This window comes from Salmo trutta, unplaced genomic scaffold (genome assembly GCF_901001165.1).
Source record: "Salmo trutta unplaced genomic scaffold, fSalTru1.1, whole genome shotgun sequence".
Lineage (NCBI taxonomy): Eukaryota > Metazoa > Chordata > Actinopteri > Salmoniformes > Salmonidae > Salmo > Salmo trutta.
The window spans coordinates 212,663-232,324 of record NW_021823456.1 but is presented as its reverse complement, the minus strand read 5'-3'; the positions used below and the strand labels follow the sequence as shown (position 1 = coordinate 232,324).

The following is a 19,662-nucleotide window of genomic DNA, read 5'->3' as shown; positions in this document are numbered from 1 at the left end:
TTTCTGTCAGTTCGTTGTGTTTTTTTAATCTGTTTTTCAAGAAACCAAATCATGTTTATACACACACACTTTAAACATATTTATACACACACACAAACATACTTTAAACAGAGAACAAACAAAACGTTGTCTTTAAGTGGCCAGGAAAAGACAGATAGTCGATGAATTAATTAAACGAATGCATGGATTTGTCAACTCATTGTTCCATTTTGTTTGTTAAATTCTCTTTTCTTATGGCTGTCCTGTGTGGTTAAAGGTGTAGTTAGCTATCTATCTAACACTGGACCTCCAGTCCTCTATCCTCCATCCCAGTCCCTCTAGCAGACCGTCCCGTTCTCCTGCCTCGACTTGGGGCAGGTGGATCGAGGGAGGGGCTGGACGGAGGGAGCCAGGGTGCAGAAGAAACCAGCGATGAGAGTGAGCCCCAGACCTCCCCAGGCGCAGAACATAGACCAGCCGTAGCCATGGCCGATGTCGTCTGGCAGGCCGTACAGATAGCGAGGATAACGGGAGAGCTCAAAGTTGATCCCCGCCACGCAGGTACAGAGAGAGATTATACAGAAGGTGCCTGGGAAGGAAAGAGAGAGAGGAGAGAGAGAGAGAGAGAGAGAGAGAGAGAAGGTAGGGGAAAGGGAGAGAGAGGGGGAGGTGGGGAGAGTGTAAGGGTAGCAAGGGAGAGAGAGAGGGGAGGTGTAGAGGGACAGAGTAGGGGAAGATAAAGAGGTAGAGAGAGGGGAGGTGGGGGGGAGGGAGGGAGAGAAGGAGAAGGTGGGGATAGGGAGAGAGAGAGAGAGAGAGAGACAGAGGGAGGAAGAGAGAGAGAGAAGAGGTGGGGGGAGAGAGAGAAGAGGTAGAGAGGGAGAGAGACACTGAGAGTTACACTGATGCAATAAGAACGATGTTCACTTGGTGTTTGAGTGTGAAACCGTTTATCAGTAATATAATACAACATCCAATGCATTGCTATCATCATTATTTTGGAGAACCAATTTCTAACACATTCAGACTGTGAACATTTTGTACAAACAGAAAACTGTCCATTGTACAGCATTAAAATACATTACTTTGGACTTTTTTCATAGGTTCCTCTCTTTTGTGTGTGTGTAGATTGAGGGTGTAATTCCATCCTGACTCTGTGAGCTGGGTGTGTGACACCTCTGGGCTGTTTATCTGCGTCCCCAATGGCACCCAACAACCCTGTACAGGACACTATTTCTGACCAGGAGCCAATGGCACCCAACAACCTTGTATAGGACACTACCTCTGACCAGGACCCAATGGCACCCAACAACCTTGTACAGGACACTATTTCTGACCAGGACCCAATGGGTATGTGCAGACTAGCTGGTTGGACATATTCAATCTCTGCCGATCCCAGTCTGCTGTCCCCACTTGCTTCAAGATGGCCACCATTGTTCCTATTCCAAAGAAAGCGAAGGTAACTGAACTAAATGACTATCGCTCCGTAGCGCTCACTTCCGTTATCATGAAGTGCTTTGAGAGACTAGTCAAGGATCATATCACCTCTACCTTAGCCGAAACCCAATAGATCCACGGACGACGCAATCACCATCACACTTCACCCTGCCATATACCACCTGGACAAGAATGAGAATGCTGTTCATTGACTACAGCTCAGCCTTCAAGACCATAATACCCCCCAAGCTCATTACTAAGCTCTGGGCCCTGGGTCTGAACCCCTCCCTGTGCAACTGGATCCTGGACGTCCTGACGGGCCACCACCCCCCCCAGGTGGTGAGAGTAGGCAACAACACCACCGCCACGCTGATCCACAACACGGGGAGTCCCTCAGGGATGTGTGCTTAGTCCCCTCCTGTACTCCCTGTTCACACATGACTGCACCGGCCATGTACGTCTCCAACTCAATTATTAGGTTTTCTGAAGACACAACAGTGATAGGCCTGATTACCAGCAATGACCAGGTGAGAACCCCGGCGGAGGGGTGCCAGGAAAATAACCTCAACGTCAACAAAACGAAGGAGCTGATCGTGGCCCCCATCCACATCTACAGGGCCGCCCCCGTCCACATCTACAGGGCCGCCCCCGTCCAGATCTACAGGACCGCCCCCGTCCACATCGACAGGGGAGAGGGTCAAAAGCTTTGGGTTCCTTGGCGTGCCCATCACTGACACCCTGAAATGGTCCCTTCATACTGACAGCACGGTGAAGAAGGAGCAACAGCACCTCTTCAACCTCAGGAGGCAGAAGAAATTTGGCTTGGCCCCCTATGACTATGACCCTCACGGACATCGACAGATGCACCATTGAAAGTATCCTGTCGGGCTGTATCACAGCCTGGCATGGCAACTGCACCGCCAACAACCTCAGGGCTTTCCAGAGGGTGGTGCGGTCAGCCCAACGCATCACTGGGGGCACACTGCCTGCCCTCCAGGATATCTACAGCACCAGGTGTTACAGGAAGGCCAAGAAGATCATCAAGGACCTCAGCCACCCGAGTAACGGCGTGTTCACCCTGCTACCGTCTAGAGGTCGGAGACATGTCCGTCCAAGCTGGGACCGAGAGACTGAAAAACAGGCCATCAGACTGTTAAATAGTCACCACTAGCCGGCCCCAGTACCCTGCCCTGAACTATAGTCACTGTTACTAGTCTCCCCCCAGTACCCTGCCCTGAACTATAGTCACTGTTACTAGTCTCCCCCCAGTACCCTGAACTATAGTCACTGTTACTATTCTCCCCCAGTACCCTGAACTATAGTCACTGTTACTAGTCTCCCCCCAGTACCCTGAACTATAGTCACTGTTACTAGTCTCCCCCCAGTACCCTGAACTATAGTCACTGTTACTAGTCTCCCCCAGTACCCTGAACTATAGTCACTGTTACTAGTCTCCCTCAGTACCCTGAACTATAGTCACTGTTACTAGTCTCCCCCAGTACCCTGAACTATAGTCACTGTTACTAGTCTCCCCCCAGTACCCTGAACTATAGTCACTGTTACTAGTCTCCCCCAGTACCCTGAACTATAGTCACTGTTACTAGTCTCCCCCCAGTACCCTGAACTATAGTCACTGTTACTAGTCTCCCCCCAGTACCCTGAACTATAGTCACTGTTACTAGTCTCCCCCCAGTACCCTGAACTATAGTCACTGTTACTAGTCTCCCCCCAGTACCCTGAACTATAGTCACTGTTACTAGTCTCCCCCAGTACCCTGAACTATAGTTACTGTTACTAGTCTCCCCCCGTACCCTGAACTATAGTCACTGTTACTAGCCTCCAAGCAGTACCCTGAACTATAGTCACTGTTACTAGTCTCCCCCCAGTACCCTGAACTATAGTCACTGTTACTAGTCTCCCCCCAGTACCCTGAACTATAGTCACTGTTACTAGTCTCCCCCCAGTACCCTGAACTATAGCCACTGTTACTAGTCTCCCCCCAGTACCCTGAACTATAGTCACTGTTACTAGTCTCCCCCAGTACCCTGAACTATAGTCACTGTTACTAGCCTCCACCCAGTACCCTGCCCTGAACTATAGTCACTGTTACTAGTCTCCCCCCAGTACCCTGAACTATAGTCACCGTTACTAGTCTCCCCCAGTACCCTGAACTATAGTCACTGTTACTAGTCTCCCCCAAGTACCCTGAACTATAGTCACTGTTACTAGTCTCCCCCAGTACCCTGAACTATAGTCACTGTTACTAGTCTCCCCCCAGTACCCTGAACTATAGTCACTGTTACTAGTCTCCCCCCAGGACCCTGAACTATAGTCACTGTTACTAGTTTCCCCCAGTACCCTGAACTATAGTCACTGTTACTAGTCTCCCCCCAGTACCCTGAACTATAGTCACTGTTACTAGTCTCCCCCAGTACCCTGAACTACAGTCACTGTTACTAGTCTCCCCCAGTACCCTGCCCTGAACTATAGTCACTGTTACTAGTCTCCCCCCAGTACCCTGAACTATAGTCACTGTTACTAGTCTCCCCCCAGTACCCTGAACTATAGTCACTGTTACTAGTCTCCCCCCAGTACCCTGAACTATAGTCACTGTTACTAGTCTCCCCCAGTACCCTGAACTATAGTCACTGTTACTAGTCTCCCCCAGTACCCTGAACTATAGTCACTGTTACTAGTCTCCCCCAGTACCCTGAACTATAGTCACTGTTACTAGTCTCCCCCCAGTACCCTGAACTATAGTCACTGTTACTAGTCTCCCCCAGTACCCTGAACTATAGTCACTGTTACTAGTCTCCCCCCAGTACCCTGAACTATAGTCACTGTTACTAGTCTCCCCCAGTACCCTGAACTATAGTCACTGTTACTAGTCTCCCCCAGTACCCTGAACTATAGTCACTGTTACTAGTCTCCCCCAGTACCCTGAACTATAGTCACTGTTACTAGTCTCCCCCCAGTACCCTGAACTATAGTCACTGTTACTAGTCTCCCCCAGTACCCTGAACTATAGTCACTGTTACTAGTCTCCCCCCAGTACCCTGAACTATAGTCACTGTTACTAGTCTCCCCCAGTACCCTGAACTATAGTCACTGTTACTAGTCTCCCCCAGTACCCTGAACTATAGTCACTGTTACTAGTCTCCCCCCAGTACCCTGAACTATAGCCACTGTTACTAGTCTCCCCCAGTACCCTGAACTATAGTCACTATTACTAGTCTCCCCCCAGTACCCTGAACTATAGCCACTGTTACTAGTCTCCCCCAGTACCCTGAACTATAGTCACTGTTACTAGTCTCCCCCAGTACCCTGAACTACAGTCACTGTTACTAGTCTCCCCCCAGTACCCTGAACTATAGTCACTGTTACTAGTCTCCCCCCAGTACCCTGCCCTGAACTATAGTCACTGTTACTAGTCTCCCCCCAGTACCCTGAACTATAGTCACTGTTACTAGTCTCCCCCCAGTACCCTGCCCTGAACTATAGCCACTGTTACTAGTCTCCCCCGTACCCTGAACTATAGTCACTGTTACTAGTCTCCCCCCAGTACCCTGAACTATAGTCACTGTTACTAGTCTCCCCCCAGTACCCTGAACTATAGTCACTGTTACTAGTCTCCCCCCAGTACCCTGAACTATAGTCACTGTTACTAGTCTCCCCCCAGTACCCTGCCCTGAACTATAGTCACTGTTACTAGTCTTCCCCCAGTACCCTGAACTATAGTCACCGTTACTAGTCTCCCCCCAGTACCCTGAACTATAGTCACTGTTACTAGCCTCCCCCCAGTACCCTGAACTATAGTCACTGTTACTAGCCTCCCCCAGTACCCTGAACTATAGTCACTGTTACTAGTCTCCCCAAGTACCCTGAACTATAGTCACTGTAACTAGCCTCCACCCAGTACCCTGCCCTGAACTATAGTCACTGTTACTAGTCTCCCCCCAGTACCCTGCCCTGAACTACAGTCACTGTTACTAGTCTCCCCCAGTACCCTGAACTATAGTCACTGTTACTAGTCTCCCCCAGTACCCTGAACTATAGTCACTGTTACTAGTTTCCCCCAGTACCCTGAACTATAGTCACTGTTACTAGTCTCCCCCAGTACCCTGAACTATAGTCACTGTTACTAGTCTCCCCCCAGTACCCTGAACTATAGCAACTGTTACTAGTCTCCCCCAGTACCCTGAACTATAGTCACTATTACTAGTCTCCCCCCAGTACCCTGAACTATAGCCACTGTTACTAGTCTCCCCCAGTACCCTGAACTATAGCCACTGTTACTAGTCTCCCCCAGTACCCTGAACTACAGTCACTGTTACTAGTCTCCCCCAGTACCCTGAACTATAGTCACTGTTACTAGTCTCCCCCAGTACCCTGAACTATAGTCACTGTTACTAGTTTCCCCCAGTACCCTGAACTATAGTCACTGTTACTAGTCTCCCCCAGTACCCTGAACTATAGTCACTGTTACTAGTCTCCCCCCAGTACCCTGAACTATAGCAACTGTTACTAGTCTCCCCCAGTACCCTGAACTATAGTCACTATTACTAGTCTCCCCCAGTACCCTGAACTACAGTCACTGTTACTAGTCTCCCCCAGTACCCTGAACTATAGTCACTGTTACTAGTCTCCCCCCAGTACCCTGCCCTGAACTATAGTCACTGTTACTAGTCTCCCCCCAGTACCCTGAACTATAGTCACTGTTACTAGTCTCCCCCCAGTACCCTGCCCTGAACTATAGCCACTGTTACTAGTCTCCCCCAGTACCCTGAACTATAGTCACTGTTACTAGTCTCCCCCAGTACCCTGAACTATAGTCACTGTTACTAGTCTCCCCCAGTACCCTGAACTACAGTCACTGTTACTAGTCTCCCCCCAGTACCCTGAACTATAGTCACTGTTACTAGTCTCCCCCCAGTACCCTGCCCTGAACTATAGTCACTGTTACTAGTCTTCCCCCAGTACCCTGAACTATAGTCACCGTTACTAGTCTCCCCCAGTACCCTGAACTATAGTCACTGTTACTAGCCTCCCCCCAGTACCCTGAACTATAGTCACTGTTACTAGCCTCCCCCAGTACCCTGAACTATAGTCACTGTTACTAGTCTCCCCCAGTACCCTGAACTATAGTCACTGTTACTAGTCTCCCCAAGTACCCTGAACTATAGCCACTGTTACTAGCCTCCCCCAGTACCCTGCCCTGAACTATAGTATAGTCAGTGTGTATAGAGTCAGTGTATAGAGTCAGTGTGTATAGAGTCAGTGTGTATAGAGTCAGTGTGTATAGAGTCAGTGTGTATAGATTCAGCGTGTATAGATTCAGCGTGTATAGATTCAGCGTGTGGTGAGTCAGTGTGTGGTGAGTCAGTGTGTGGTGAGTCAGTGTGTGGTGAGTCAGTGTGTGTAGAGTCAGTATGTATAGAGTCAGTGTGTGTAGAGTCAGTGTGTGTAGAGTCAGTGTGTATAGAGTCAGTGTGTGTGTGTGTGTGTGTGTGTAAATAAAAATACAATACAAGGTTCAACTCAGATATTTAGTTGGCCATTTTGTTAGCCATTTAGTTGGCCATGTAGTTGGCTATTTCATTGGCTATTTCATTAGCTATTTAGTTAGCCATTTAGTTAGCTATTTAGTTAGCTATTTAGTTAGCTATTTCGTTAGCTACTTAGCTAGCTATTTAGTTAGCCATTTAGTTAGCTACTTAGCTAGCTATTTAGTTAGCTATTTCGTAGGCTATTTAGTTAGCCATTTCGTTAGCTATTTGGTTTGGGGATAGAGCTGTTCAGGAGCCTGTTGGTGTCAGACTTGATGCACTGGTACCGCTTGCCGTGCAGAAGCAGAGAGAACAGTCTATGGCTTGGGAGGCTGGAGTCTTTAACGGCGGTGATATTGCCATACCAAGTCAAGATGCTCTCAATGGTACAGCTGTAGAACTTTTTGATGATTTGAGGACCCATGCCAAATCTTTTCAACCTGAGGGGGAAGAAAAGGCGCTGTCGGGCTTTCTTCATGACTGTGTGAGTGTGAGTGGACCATTTGAAGTTCTTAGTGATTTGGACAGTGAGGAACTTGAAGCTCTGGACCTGCTCAAGTGCAGCCCTGTCAATGACGTGCTCGCCCCCATTCACATTGGGGGCTGCTTCCTGTAGTCCACGACACTGTGGACTACTTCCTGTAGTTCACCACACTGGGGACTACTTCCTGTAGTTCACCACACTGGGGACTACTTCATGTAGTTCACCACACTGGGGACTACTTCCTGTAGTTCACCACACTGGGGACTACTTCCTGTAGTTCACCACACTGGGGACTACTTCCTGTAGTCCAACACACTGGGGACTACTTCCCGTAGTCCACCACAATGGGGACTACTTCCCGTAGTTCACCACACTGGGGACTACTTCCTGTAGTCCACCACACTGGGGACTACTTCCTGAAGTCCACGACACTGGGGACTACTTCCTGTAGTCCACCACACTGGGGACTACTTCCTGTAGTCCACCACAATGGGGACTACTTCCCGTAGTTCACCACACTGGGGACTACTTCCTGTAGTCCACGACACTGGGGACTACTTCCTGTAGTTCACCACACTGGGGACTACTTCCTGTACTTCACCACACTGGGGACTACTTCCCGTAGTCCACCACACTGGGGACTACTTCCTGTAGTCCACCACAATGGGGACTACTTCCCGTAGTCCACCACACTGGGGACTACTTCCTGTAGTCCACCACACTGGGGACTACTTCCTGTAGTCCACGACACTGGGGACTACTTCCTGTAGTCCACGACACTGGGGACTACTTCCTGTAGTCCACCACACTGGGGACTACTTCCTGTAGTTCACCACACTGGGGACTACTTCCTGTAGTCCACCACACTGGGGACTACTTCCTGTAGTCCACCACACTGGGGACTACCTCCTGTAGTTCACCACACTGGGGACTACTTCCTGTAGTCCACCACACTGGGGACTACTTCCTGTAGTCCACCACACTGGGGACTACCTCCTGTAGTCCACCACACTGGGGACTACTTCCTGTAGTTCACCACACTGGGGACTACTTCCCGTAGTCCACGATCAGCTCCTTGGTCTTACTGACATTGAGGGAGATGTTGTTGTTCCGGCACCACACTGTCAGGTCACAGGTCATCTCATCGTCACCGGTGATCAGGTCTACCACTGTTGTGACGTCAGCAAACCTGATGATGGTGTTGGAGTCATGTGCAGCCACGCAGTCGAGGGTGAACAGGGAGTACAGGACTAAGCACATACCCCTGTGTTGGGGATCAGCGTGGCGGATGTGTTGTTACCTAACCTTACCACCTGGGGGCAGCACCATCAGGAAGTCCAGGATCCAGTTGCAGAGGGAGGTGTTTAGTCCCAGGGTCCCTAAACTAAGTGACGAGTTTAAAGGGGACAATGGTGTTGAACGCTGAGCTGTAGTCTATGAGTTGTAGTCACCTAACTGTAGTCTATGAGTTGTAGTCACCTAGCTGTTGATGCTATTCTCTATCACAGTAAAGACCTGAGCTGTAGTCTATGAGTTGTAGTCACCTAGCTGTTGATGCTATTCTCTGTCACAGTAACGACCTGAGCTGTAGTCTATGAGTTGTAGTCACCTAGCTGTAGTCTATTCTCTATCACAGTAACGACCTGAGCTGTAGTCTATGAGTTGTAGTCACCTAGCTGTTGATGCTATTCTCTTTCACAGTAACGACCTGAGCTGTAGTCTATGAGTTGTAGTCACCTAGCTGTTGATGCTATTCTCTTTCACAGTAACGACCTGAGCTGTAGTCTATGAGTTGTAGTCACCTAGCTGTTGATGCTATTCTCTTTCACAGTAACGACCTGAGCTGTAGTCTATGAGTTGTAGTCACGTAGCTGTTGATGCTATTCTCTGTCACAGTAACGACCTGAGCTGTAGTCTATGAGTTGTAGTCACCTAGCTGTTGATGCTATTCTCTTTCACAGTAACGACCTGAGCTGTAGTCTATGAGTTGTAGTCACCTAGCTGTAGTCTATGAGTTGTAGTCACCTAGCTGTTGATGCTATTCTCTTTCACAGTAACGACCTGAGCTGTAGTCTATGAGTTGTAGTCACGTAGCTGTTAATGCTATTCTCTTTCACAGTAACGACCTGAGCTGTAGTCTATGAGTTGTAGTCACCTAGCTGTTGATGCTATTCTCTTTCACAGTAACGACCTGAGCTGTAGTCTATGAGTTGTAGTCACCTAGCTGTTGATGCTATTCTCTTTCACAGTAACGACCTGAGCTGTAGTCTATGAGTTGTAGTCACCTAGCTGTTAATGCTATTCTCTATCACAGTAACGACCTGAGCTGTAGTCTATGAGTTGTAGTCACCTAGCTGTTGATGCTATTCTCTATCACAGTAACGACCTGAGCTGTAGTCTATGAGTTGTAGTCACCTAGCTGTAGTCTATTCTCTATCACAGTAACGACCTGAGCTGTAGTCTATGAGTTGTAGTCACCTAACTGTTGACGGTATTCTCTATCACAGTAACGACCTGAGCTGTAGTCTATGAGTTGTAGTCACCTAGCTGTTGATGCTATTCTCTTTCACAGTAACGACCTGAGCTGTAGTCTATGAGTTGTAGTCACCTAGCTGTTGATGCTATTCTCTGTCACAGTAACGACCTGAGCTGTAATCTATGAGTTGTAGTCACCTAGCTGTTGATGCTATTCTCTTTCACAGTAACGACCTGAGCTGTAGTCTATGAGTTGTAGTCACCTAGCTGTTGATGCTATTCTCTTTCACAGTAACGACCTGAGCTGTAGTCTATGAGTTGTAGTCACCTAGCTGTTGATGCTATTCTCTTTCACAGTAACGACCTGAGCTGTAGTCTATGAGTTGTAGTCACCTAGCTGTTGATGCTATTCTCTTTCACAGTAACGACCTGAGCTGTAGTCTATGAGTTGTAGTCACCTAGCTGTTGATGCTATTCTCTGTCACAGTAACGACCTGAGCTGTAGTCTATGAGTTGTAGTCACCTAGCTGTTGATGCTATTCTCTTTCACAGTAACGACCTGAGCTGTAGTCTATGAGTTGTAGTCACGTAGCTGTTGATGCTATTCTCTGTCACAGTAACGACCTGAGCTGTAGTCTATGAGTTGTAGTCACCTAGCTGTTGATGCTATTCTCTTTCACAGTAACGACCTGAGCTGTAGTCTATGAGTTGTAGTCATCTAGCTGTAGTCTATTCTCTTTCACAGTAACGACCTGAGCTGTAGTCTATGAGTTGTAGTCACCTAGCTGTTGATGCTATTCTCTTTCACAGTAACGACCTGAGCTGTAGTCTATGAGTTGTAGTCACCTAGCTGTTGATGCTATTCTCTTTCACAGTAACGACCTGAGCTGTAGTCTATGAGTTGTAGTCACCTAGCTGTTGATGCTATTCTCTTTCACAGTAACAACCTGAGCTGTAGTCTATGAGTTGTAGTCACCTAGCTGTTGATGCTATTCTCTTTCACAGTAACGACCTGAGCTGTAGTCTATGAGTTGTAGTCACCTAGCTGTTGATGCTATTCTCTTTCACAGTAACGACCTGAGCTGTAGTCTATGAGTTGTAGTCACGTAGCTGTTAATGCTATTCTCTTTCACAGTAACGACCTGAGCTGTAGTCTATGAGTTGTAGTCATCTAGCTGTAGTCTATTCTCTATCACAGTAACGACCTGAGCTGTGGGTCAATATTGTATCAAAAACCCTTAGTCCTCTACCTGTTGATCAACAATCAGTCTGGAAGTTAAGATGACATCATCTATTCAAGTTTGATGTAACTAGTGAGTATGTATAGTATGTATAAAAACCCTTTATTTAGCTAGGCAAGTCAGTTAAGAACAAATTCTTATTTTCAATGACGGCCTAGGAACAGTGGGTTAACTGCCTTGTTCAGGGGCAGAACAACAGATTTTTACCTTGTCAGCTCAGGGATTCGATCTAGCAACCTTTCAGTTACCTGCCACACCGGATTGATTAACAATCCTATGGACCAGTTCACCTGATCACCAGGATTTAGGACCCCAATACAAACTATCTTATGAACGTTATATCTTTTTTTTACATTTAAAAGCATCCTTTGTCATTTTTCTTAAAGAAGAAGTGTTTGGTGAATCTTGACTTGAATGATATACAGTATCTGTGTTGTTCTCTTACCTCCCATGAGGAACAGTAATCCTGCCACGTACTGCATCAGTCCTCGATCCCAGCAGCATCCTAGAACACCTATCACCCAGCCAAACAGAATGATGGCTATGGCCATACCCATGAAGCCTGCTGTCATCCTCCGCAGGTCTGGAGAGACGGGAGAGATACAGGGGAGGGTTAGCATGGTTACAACACACACACTGTAGTCCACGTTCAGACACACACTGTAGTCCACGTTCTGACACACACTGTAGTCCACGTTCAGACACCAAGACTGTAGTCCACGTTCAGACACCAAGACTGTAGTCCACGTTCAGACACCAAGACTGTAGTCCACGTTCTGACACACACACTGTAGTCCACATTCAGACACACACAGAAGGGTTAGGCAACGTTCAGACAGAAATAGCTATTGGAACTGTCTTAACCTCTGACCCTGTCAGGAAGCCTGTCATTCAGTTACTGGAACTGTCTTAACCTCTGACCCTGTCAGGACGCCTGTGATTCAGCTACTGGAACTGTCTTAGGCTTCCTGACGGGGTCAGAGGTTGTCATTCAGCTACTGGAACTGTCTTAACCTCTGACCCTGTCAGGACGCCTGTGATTCAGCTACTGGAACTGTCTTAACCTCTGACCCTGTCAGGAAGCCTGTCATTCAGCTACTGGAACTGTCTTAACCTCTGACCCTGTCAGGAAGCCTGTCATTCAGTTACTGGAACTGTCTTAACCTCTGACCCTGTCAGGACGCCTGTCATTCAGCTACTGGAACTGTCTTAACCTCTGACCCTGTCAGGAAGCCTGTCATTCAGCTACTGGAACTGTCTTAACCTCTGACCCTGTCAGGAAACCTGTCATTCAGCTACTGGAACTGTCTTAACCTCTGACCCTGTCAGGACGCCTGTCATTCAGCTACTGGAACTGTCTTAACCTCTGACCCTGTCAGGAAGCCTGTCATTCAGCTACTGGAACTGTCTTAACCTCTGACCCTTTCAGGAAGCCTGTGATTCAGCTACTGGAACTGTCTTAACCTCTGATCCTGTCAGGACGCCTGTGATTCAGCTACTGGAACTGTCTTAACCTCTGACCCTGTCAGGACGCCTGTCATTCAGCTACTGGAACTGTCTTAACCTCTGACCCTGTCAGGACGCCTGTCATTCAGCTATTGGAACTGTCTTAACCTCTGACCCTGTCAGGAAACCTGTCATTCAGCTACTGGAACTGTCTTAACCTCTGACCCTTTCAGGAAGCCTGTGATTCAGCTATTGGAACTGTCCCAACGTAACAGTCGTAACCCCTGACTCTGTGAACAGACTACTGATGACACAGCAGAGATAGAAGATCAACTGTAGCGTCTCTACAGAAGACAAATATAGGAATCTGTAATGTTGCTCAGATCAGTCTCCTGACATTTTGACCTCACTTCCTTATACCGTATGACCTCAGTTTGGAAAATTATTTCTGGAAAACACCTTCAGCATCCACCGAGCTCCCGCTGCTGTGTGCGATGCCGTGTGCATGTTTTTACGGGCTGAGGAAGAATGAAGTGGGGAGAGGCACGTAGAACCTTGCCTGGCAAGCACCAACGCCCTCTAGGTAATCTGTCCCACAGTCCCACAGGGCTCATAAATACTCTACCTTTCAACACTCCCATGTCTGCCCTACCTGCCCCAGAGCAGAACAAATGGAGAGAGAGAGAGAGAGAGAGAAGGGGGGGCAGGGAGAGAGAGAGAGAGAGAGATGGGGAGGGAGAGAGACAGAGAGATAGAGGGGGGTAGGGAGAGAGACAGAGGGAGAGAGAAACAGAGGGAGAGAGAGACAGAGGGAGAGAGAGACAGAGGGAGAGAGAGACAGAGGGAGAGAGAGACAGAGGGAGAGAGAGACAGAGGGAGAGAGAGACAGAGTGAGGTGGCAGAGAGGGAGCAGAAAGAGAGAGGGCAGAGAGAGAGGGGCAGGGAGACAGAGAGGGGGCAGGGAGAGAGAGATACTGTGAGGGGGCAGAGAGGGAGAGAGAGACAGAGAGGGGGCTATTAAACTACCCTCTATTAACCTACCCTCTACTAACCTACTCTCTATTATCCTACCCTCTATTATCCTACCCTCTATTTACCTACCCTCTATTATCCTACCCTCTAGTATCCTACCCTCTACTAACCTACCCTCTACTAATCTACCCTCTACTAACCTACTCTCTATTATCCTACCCTCTATTATCCTACCCTCTATTATCCTACCCTCTACTAACCTACCCTCTACTAACCTACCCTCTACTAACCTACTCTCTATTAAACTACCCTCTATTAAACTACCCTGTATTAACCTACCCTGTATTAACCTACCCTCTATTAAACTACTCTCTATTAACCTACCCTCTATTAACCTACCCTCTATTAACCTACCCTCTATTACACTACTCTCTACTAACCTACCCTCTATTAACCTACCCTCTATTACACTACTCTCTACTAATCTACCCTCTATTAACCTACCCTCTATTAACCTACCCTCTATTAACCTACCCTCTATTAACCTACCCTCTATTAACCTACCCTCTATTAACCTACCCTCTATTATCCTACCCTCTATTAACTCCTACTTCCCCAAATTCAAAATGAAAAGTTCTACATTCACAGAACAATCAGACAAAGAGAAACTTAGTATTGTTTTGGGGGAAGGTTTGATGTTGTAGTGTTGGCAGCACAGTAGATCCCAGTTTACCACAAGCTACAGTATGATATATTTTTTTAATTTAACCTTAATTTAACTAGGCAAGTCAGTTATGAACAAATTCTTATTTACAATGACGGCCTACCCCGGCCAAAACCGGATGACCCTGGGCCAATTGCGCGCAGCCCTATGGGACCCCCAATCACAGCCGTATGTGATACACCCTGGAATCGAACCAGGGACTGTAGTGATGCCTTAGATTGCTACGCCACTCAGGAGCCTCCAGTAAGGGAGGAAACCACATGTACTATTCTCTCCATGTGTTATCCGTAACAGACTATATAACCAGTCATTTTCCTTGTCGTTTGTTGAATTAGTCTGAACATTGACTATTATTACATTTCTGTACGGGATATTATTTACTTGTTTTTGTTGTTATATATATATTTTCATTAGTATAATATCTACTGTTGTTGTCAATGAATATGTTTATGCCACCTTACCAGCCCTCCTCAAAGGAGACCACTTTACCAGGCCTCCTCAAAGGAGACCACTTTACCAGCCCTCCTCAAAGGAGACCACTTTACCAGCCCTACTCAAAGGAGACCACTTTACCAGGCCTCCTCAAAGGAGACCACTCTACCAGCCCTACTCAAAGGAGACCACTTTACCAGCCCTACTCAAAGGAGACCACTTTACCAGCCCTACTCAAAGGAGACCACTTTACCAGCCCTACTCAAAGGAGACCACTTTACCAGCCCTACTCAAAGGAGACCACTTTACCAGCCCTCCTCAAAGGAGACCACTTTACCAGGCCTCCTCAAAGGAGACCACTTTACCAGCCCTCCTCAAAGGAGACCACTTTACCAGCCCTACTCAAAGGAGACCACTTTACCAGGCCTCCTCAAAGGAGACCACTCTACCAGCCCTACTCAAAGGAGACCACTTTACCAGCCCTACTCAAAGGAGACCACTTTACCAGCCCTACTCAAAGGAGACCACCTTACCAGCCCTACTCGAAGAGCCAGATGGAGAGAGGAAGTAATACCATAAAGACCAGCAAGAAAATGGAGTTAATAGTGATGAAAATTCGCAGCTTCTGCTCAGCTGTTCATTGGACAGATTAAAGTATGTGTGTGTGTGTGTGTGTGTGTGTGTGTGTCAGCTGTGTCCCCTGTTAAAGGAAAGACTCACCCATTTTGAATGTTATATTGTTTTTTTGTGCATTTCTGATTGATGTTCTATCTATTCCCTGGGTCATTTCATGATCTAACGTGTATCTGAGATATTTCCGTTCACGTAGCATTGTGATAAATCCACTCTCACTACACTGGAAGTTTATAGGAATACAACTTTTACATTTTACATTTACATTTTAGTCATTTAGCAGACGCTCTTATCCAGAGCGACTTACAGTAGTGAATGCATACATTTCATACAATTTCATACATTTTTTTTCTTTCTGTGCTGGCCCCCCGTGGGAATCGAACCCACAACCCTGGCGTTGCAAACACCATGCTCTACCAACTGAGCTACAGCGAAGGCTAGATCGCGGAAATGTCTTTCATACATGTCAGATTTCAATACTGGCCGATGTCATAACACGGGAGGGTGTCTTCTCTCAAATGAACCATTGATCATATTTGTATGATATTTCAACCTCGAGAAATGTGTCGTTTAACTGAGAGTTCACCACATATTTAAGAATTTGTTCTTAACTGACTTGCCTTGTTAAATAAAAAAAAAATGCATCTCGTTATTCATCACAGTTCTGGAAGCAATCATAGACGCATACAAGGGAGGAGAGATAGAGGGGGAGATAGAGGAGGGGGAGATAGATAGAGGAGGGGGAGATAGATAGAGGAGGAGGGGGAGATAGATAGAGGAGGAGGGGAGATAGATAGAGGAGGAGGGGAGATAGATAGAGGAGGGGGGAGATATTGAGGAGGGGGGAGATAGAAGAGGGGGGAGAGATAGAGGAGGGGGATAGATAGAGGAGGGGGATAGATAGAGGAGGGGGAGATAGATAGAGGAGGAGGGGAGAGATAGAGAAGGGGGAGATGGAGGGGGGGAGATAGATAGAGGAGGAGGAGGGAGATAGATAGAGGAGGAGGAGGGAGATAGATAGAGGAGGAGGGGGAGATAGATAGAGGAGGAGGGGGAGATAGATAGAGGTGGGGAGATAGATAGAGGAGGAGGGGGAGAGATAGATAGAGGAGGAGTGGGAGAGATAGATAGATAGAGGAGGAGGGGGGAGATAGATAGAGGAGGAGGGGAGATATTGAGGAGGGGGGGAGATAGATAGAGGAGGAGGGGGAGATAGAAGAGGGGGGAGATAGAAGAGGGGGGAGAGATAGAGGAGGGGGAGATAGAGGAGGAGGGGAGAGATGGGGGAGATAGATAGAGGAGGAGGAGGGAGATAGATAGAGGTGGGGAGATAGATAGAGGAGGGGGAGATAGATAGAGGAGGGGGAGATAGATAGAGGAGGAGGGGGAGATAGATAGAGGAGGAGGGGGAGAGATAGATAGAGGAGGAGGGGGGAGATAGATAGAGGAGGAGGGGGGAGATAGATAGAGGAGGAGGGAGAGATAGATAGAGGAGGAGAGATAGATAGATGAGGAGAGATAGATAGAGGAGGAGGAGGGAGATAGATAGAGGAGGATGGGAGAGATAGAGGAGGAGGAGGGGGAGATAGATAGAGGTGTGTATGTAAATGATGCAGGTGCAGATATCATTCTCTCATCAGGAGAGACATTATCCATGTACACAATTATTCACCTTCTGGTGCTTCCTGCTTCCCCCAGACACACCAGACCTGCTTCTGACACAGAGGAGTGCTGCTGCTAATCGCAGACATGTATTATAGTTATGCATTTGTGTGTGTGTGTGTGTGTGTGGTGTGTGTGTGTGTGTGTGTGTGTGTGTGTGTGTGTGTGTGTGTGTGTGTGTGTGTGTGTGTGTGTGTGTGTGTGTGTGTGTGTGTGTGTGTGCCATAGCCAGAGATCAGCTAACTGCCGGCCCCTTTTCAATCTTTAACAGAGGGAGTAAAGGTTATTACCCTCCCGGGCCAGACCACCACCTCCTTTAATCTATAACAGAGGAGGTGCAGGTTATTACCCTCCTCCTTTAATCTATAACAGAGGAGGTACAGGTTATTACCCTCCTCCTTTAATCTATAACAGAGGAGGTACAGGTTATTACCCTCCCGGGCCAGACCACCACCTCCTTTAATCTATAACAGAGGAGGTACAGGTTATTACCCTCCCGGGCCAGACCACCACCTCCTTTAATCTATAACAGAGGAGGTACAGGTTATTACCCTCCCGGGCCAGACCACCACCTCCTTTAATCTATAACAGAGGAGGTACAGGTTATTACCCTCCCGGGCCAGACCACCACCTCCTTTAATCTATAACAGAGGAGGTACAGGTTATTACCCTCCCGGGCCAGACCACCACCTCCTTTAATCTATAACAGAGGAGGTACAGGTTATTACCCTCCCGGGCCAGACCACCACCTCCTTTAATCTATAACAGAGGAGGTACAGGTTATTACCCTCCCGGGCCAGACCACCACCTCCTTTAATCTATAACAGAGGAGGTACAGGTTATTACCCTCCCAGGCCAGGCCACCAAAGCCAGAGATCTGTCACGATGTCGTGATATCACCATGCCACGGTGCCAGCGTTGCGTGCTAAGCGCTCGTGGCAAGGGATGGCAGATGGGACGAGGGAGATTGTTTATTGGGGGGGTAGAGAGAGGAGGGGTTTTTTTGTCAGGGGAGGGGAGGAAGAGATTAGTTTTTTTGTGCAGATTGAGAATCGCTGACTGAGGATACGTCGCAAATGGCACCCTGTTCCCTATGTACGATCCTATAGTGCTCTGGTCACAAGTAGTGCACTATGTAGGGAATAGGGTATAAGGTGCCATTTGGAATGCGATCACATACTGACTCTGCTGCCCTCAGAATCTCTCCTCGTCTTGTCTTGTCAAGGAGCAGGGGGCCGGTTGGCTGCTGCTACCGTGGCGATGGGCCCGTCGGGGGGGTAATAGAGCTTCATTTCATTATGGGATGTCAACTGCCACCAGGGGAAAAAAACCATGGAGAGGAGAAATCTAATTACTACTGATAGCAGGAGGGATGGACAGTGGTGGTCGCTGGGATAGAGGCAGTGAGAAAGGGCTGGGATGGAGTCTCTCCTCTCCTCTCCTCTACATCAGAAGACGGTGACATATGCCCCATTCATTTAGAGACAGCTTTGAACATATGCCCTGTGGTTGGTGGCTGTAGTGTCTGTTTAGTGTGGTGTTCTCCTGCTGCCGGACAGTAATCCCCAGGGTATAGTGAACATATGGGTGATTTACAGGCTGGCAGTAGGCTGGCCGCCCCGCTGTCCCTCTAGGATCAGCCATGCAGGACCCACAGGGAGTAGGGCATTGGGACAGAGAGAGAGGACTGAAAGGACAGAGTAATAGGACAGAGGGAGGACTGACAGTTTCCTAGTCAGTGGACAGTAGAGGGCACACCTGTCCCTGGGGGACAGGGGACAAAGGGTCAACAGAGGGAGGACTGACCATTTCCTAGTCAGTGGACAGTAGAGGTCACACCTGTCCCTGGGGGACAGGGGACAAAGGGTCAACAGAGGGAGGACTGATCATTTCCTAGTCAGTGGACAGTAGAGGTCACATCTGTCCCTGGGGGACAGGGGACAAAGGGTCAACAGCGACTGTACAGGTACAAGGTACAGATAGAATAGTCGTGAAAAACAAAACAAGTTTCCTCTTTGAAGAAGACCTTCTAGTCAAAACATTCAACTTAATAAAACAACTGGAGAATCAGTTTCCTGTTTCTGTTTTCTGATGACGTAGAGGTCACCAGAGGGGCAATGTTGGAGCACCAAGCTGTCAATCAACTCTCCCGGCCAATCACCTCGTCCGTGAGGTCACCAGAGAAGCCGGAGGGCTGGACCCCAAGCTGTCAATCAGATCAGACACAGAAGGTGACACCACGGCAGGACAGACGCCACATAGGACTGTTACTATGACTACTCACGCCCATCAGCTGTCTCCGCCAGCGTCTTCGTAGTGTCAGAGGATCGGTTACGTGACAGTGGCGCGTGCGTCAAGGTCCCGTGACCTTCGCTATGACAACAGTCGGGATGTCACCGGAGAGCGGTTATCCTCTGAACGTACTGAAGGCTATGGAGGAAGTGCTGCTAACATCATGTACATCTGTTTCCACACAGAAATACAGAGATGACCATCAGCATGGCCATCATCAGAGTAGTTAAATAAAGATGATTTAACATGGAGGTGGTGGATCATCTGGACCCACTATTGAGGAAGTCGACTAAACAGTCTATTGTTTCTACATCTACCCTCCCCCCTCTCTCAACAAGC

The 19,662-nt window shown here is 48.0% G+C and overlaps 1 protein-coding gene across 1 annotated transcript in view; it reads right to left on the bottom strand.

The window, feature by feature from the left end:
• Positions 1-234: 234 nt before the first annotated feature.
• Positions 235-19,662, bottom strand: part of LOC115191032 (transmembrane protein 178B) — a 152,959-nt gene continuing 133,531 nt past the window's right edge. The window contains exons 3-4 of the mRNA XM_029749034.1: positions 11,608-11,745; positions 235-568 (exon numbers count right to left, since the gene is read on the bottom strand). Of these exons, the coding sequence (XP_029604894.1) occupies positions 318-568; positions 11,608-11,745 (389 nt within the window). The 3' untranslated portion in view covers positions 235-317. The remainder of the gene's footprint in view (positions 569-11,607; positions 11,746-19,662) is intronic.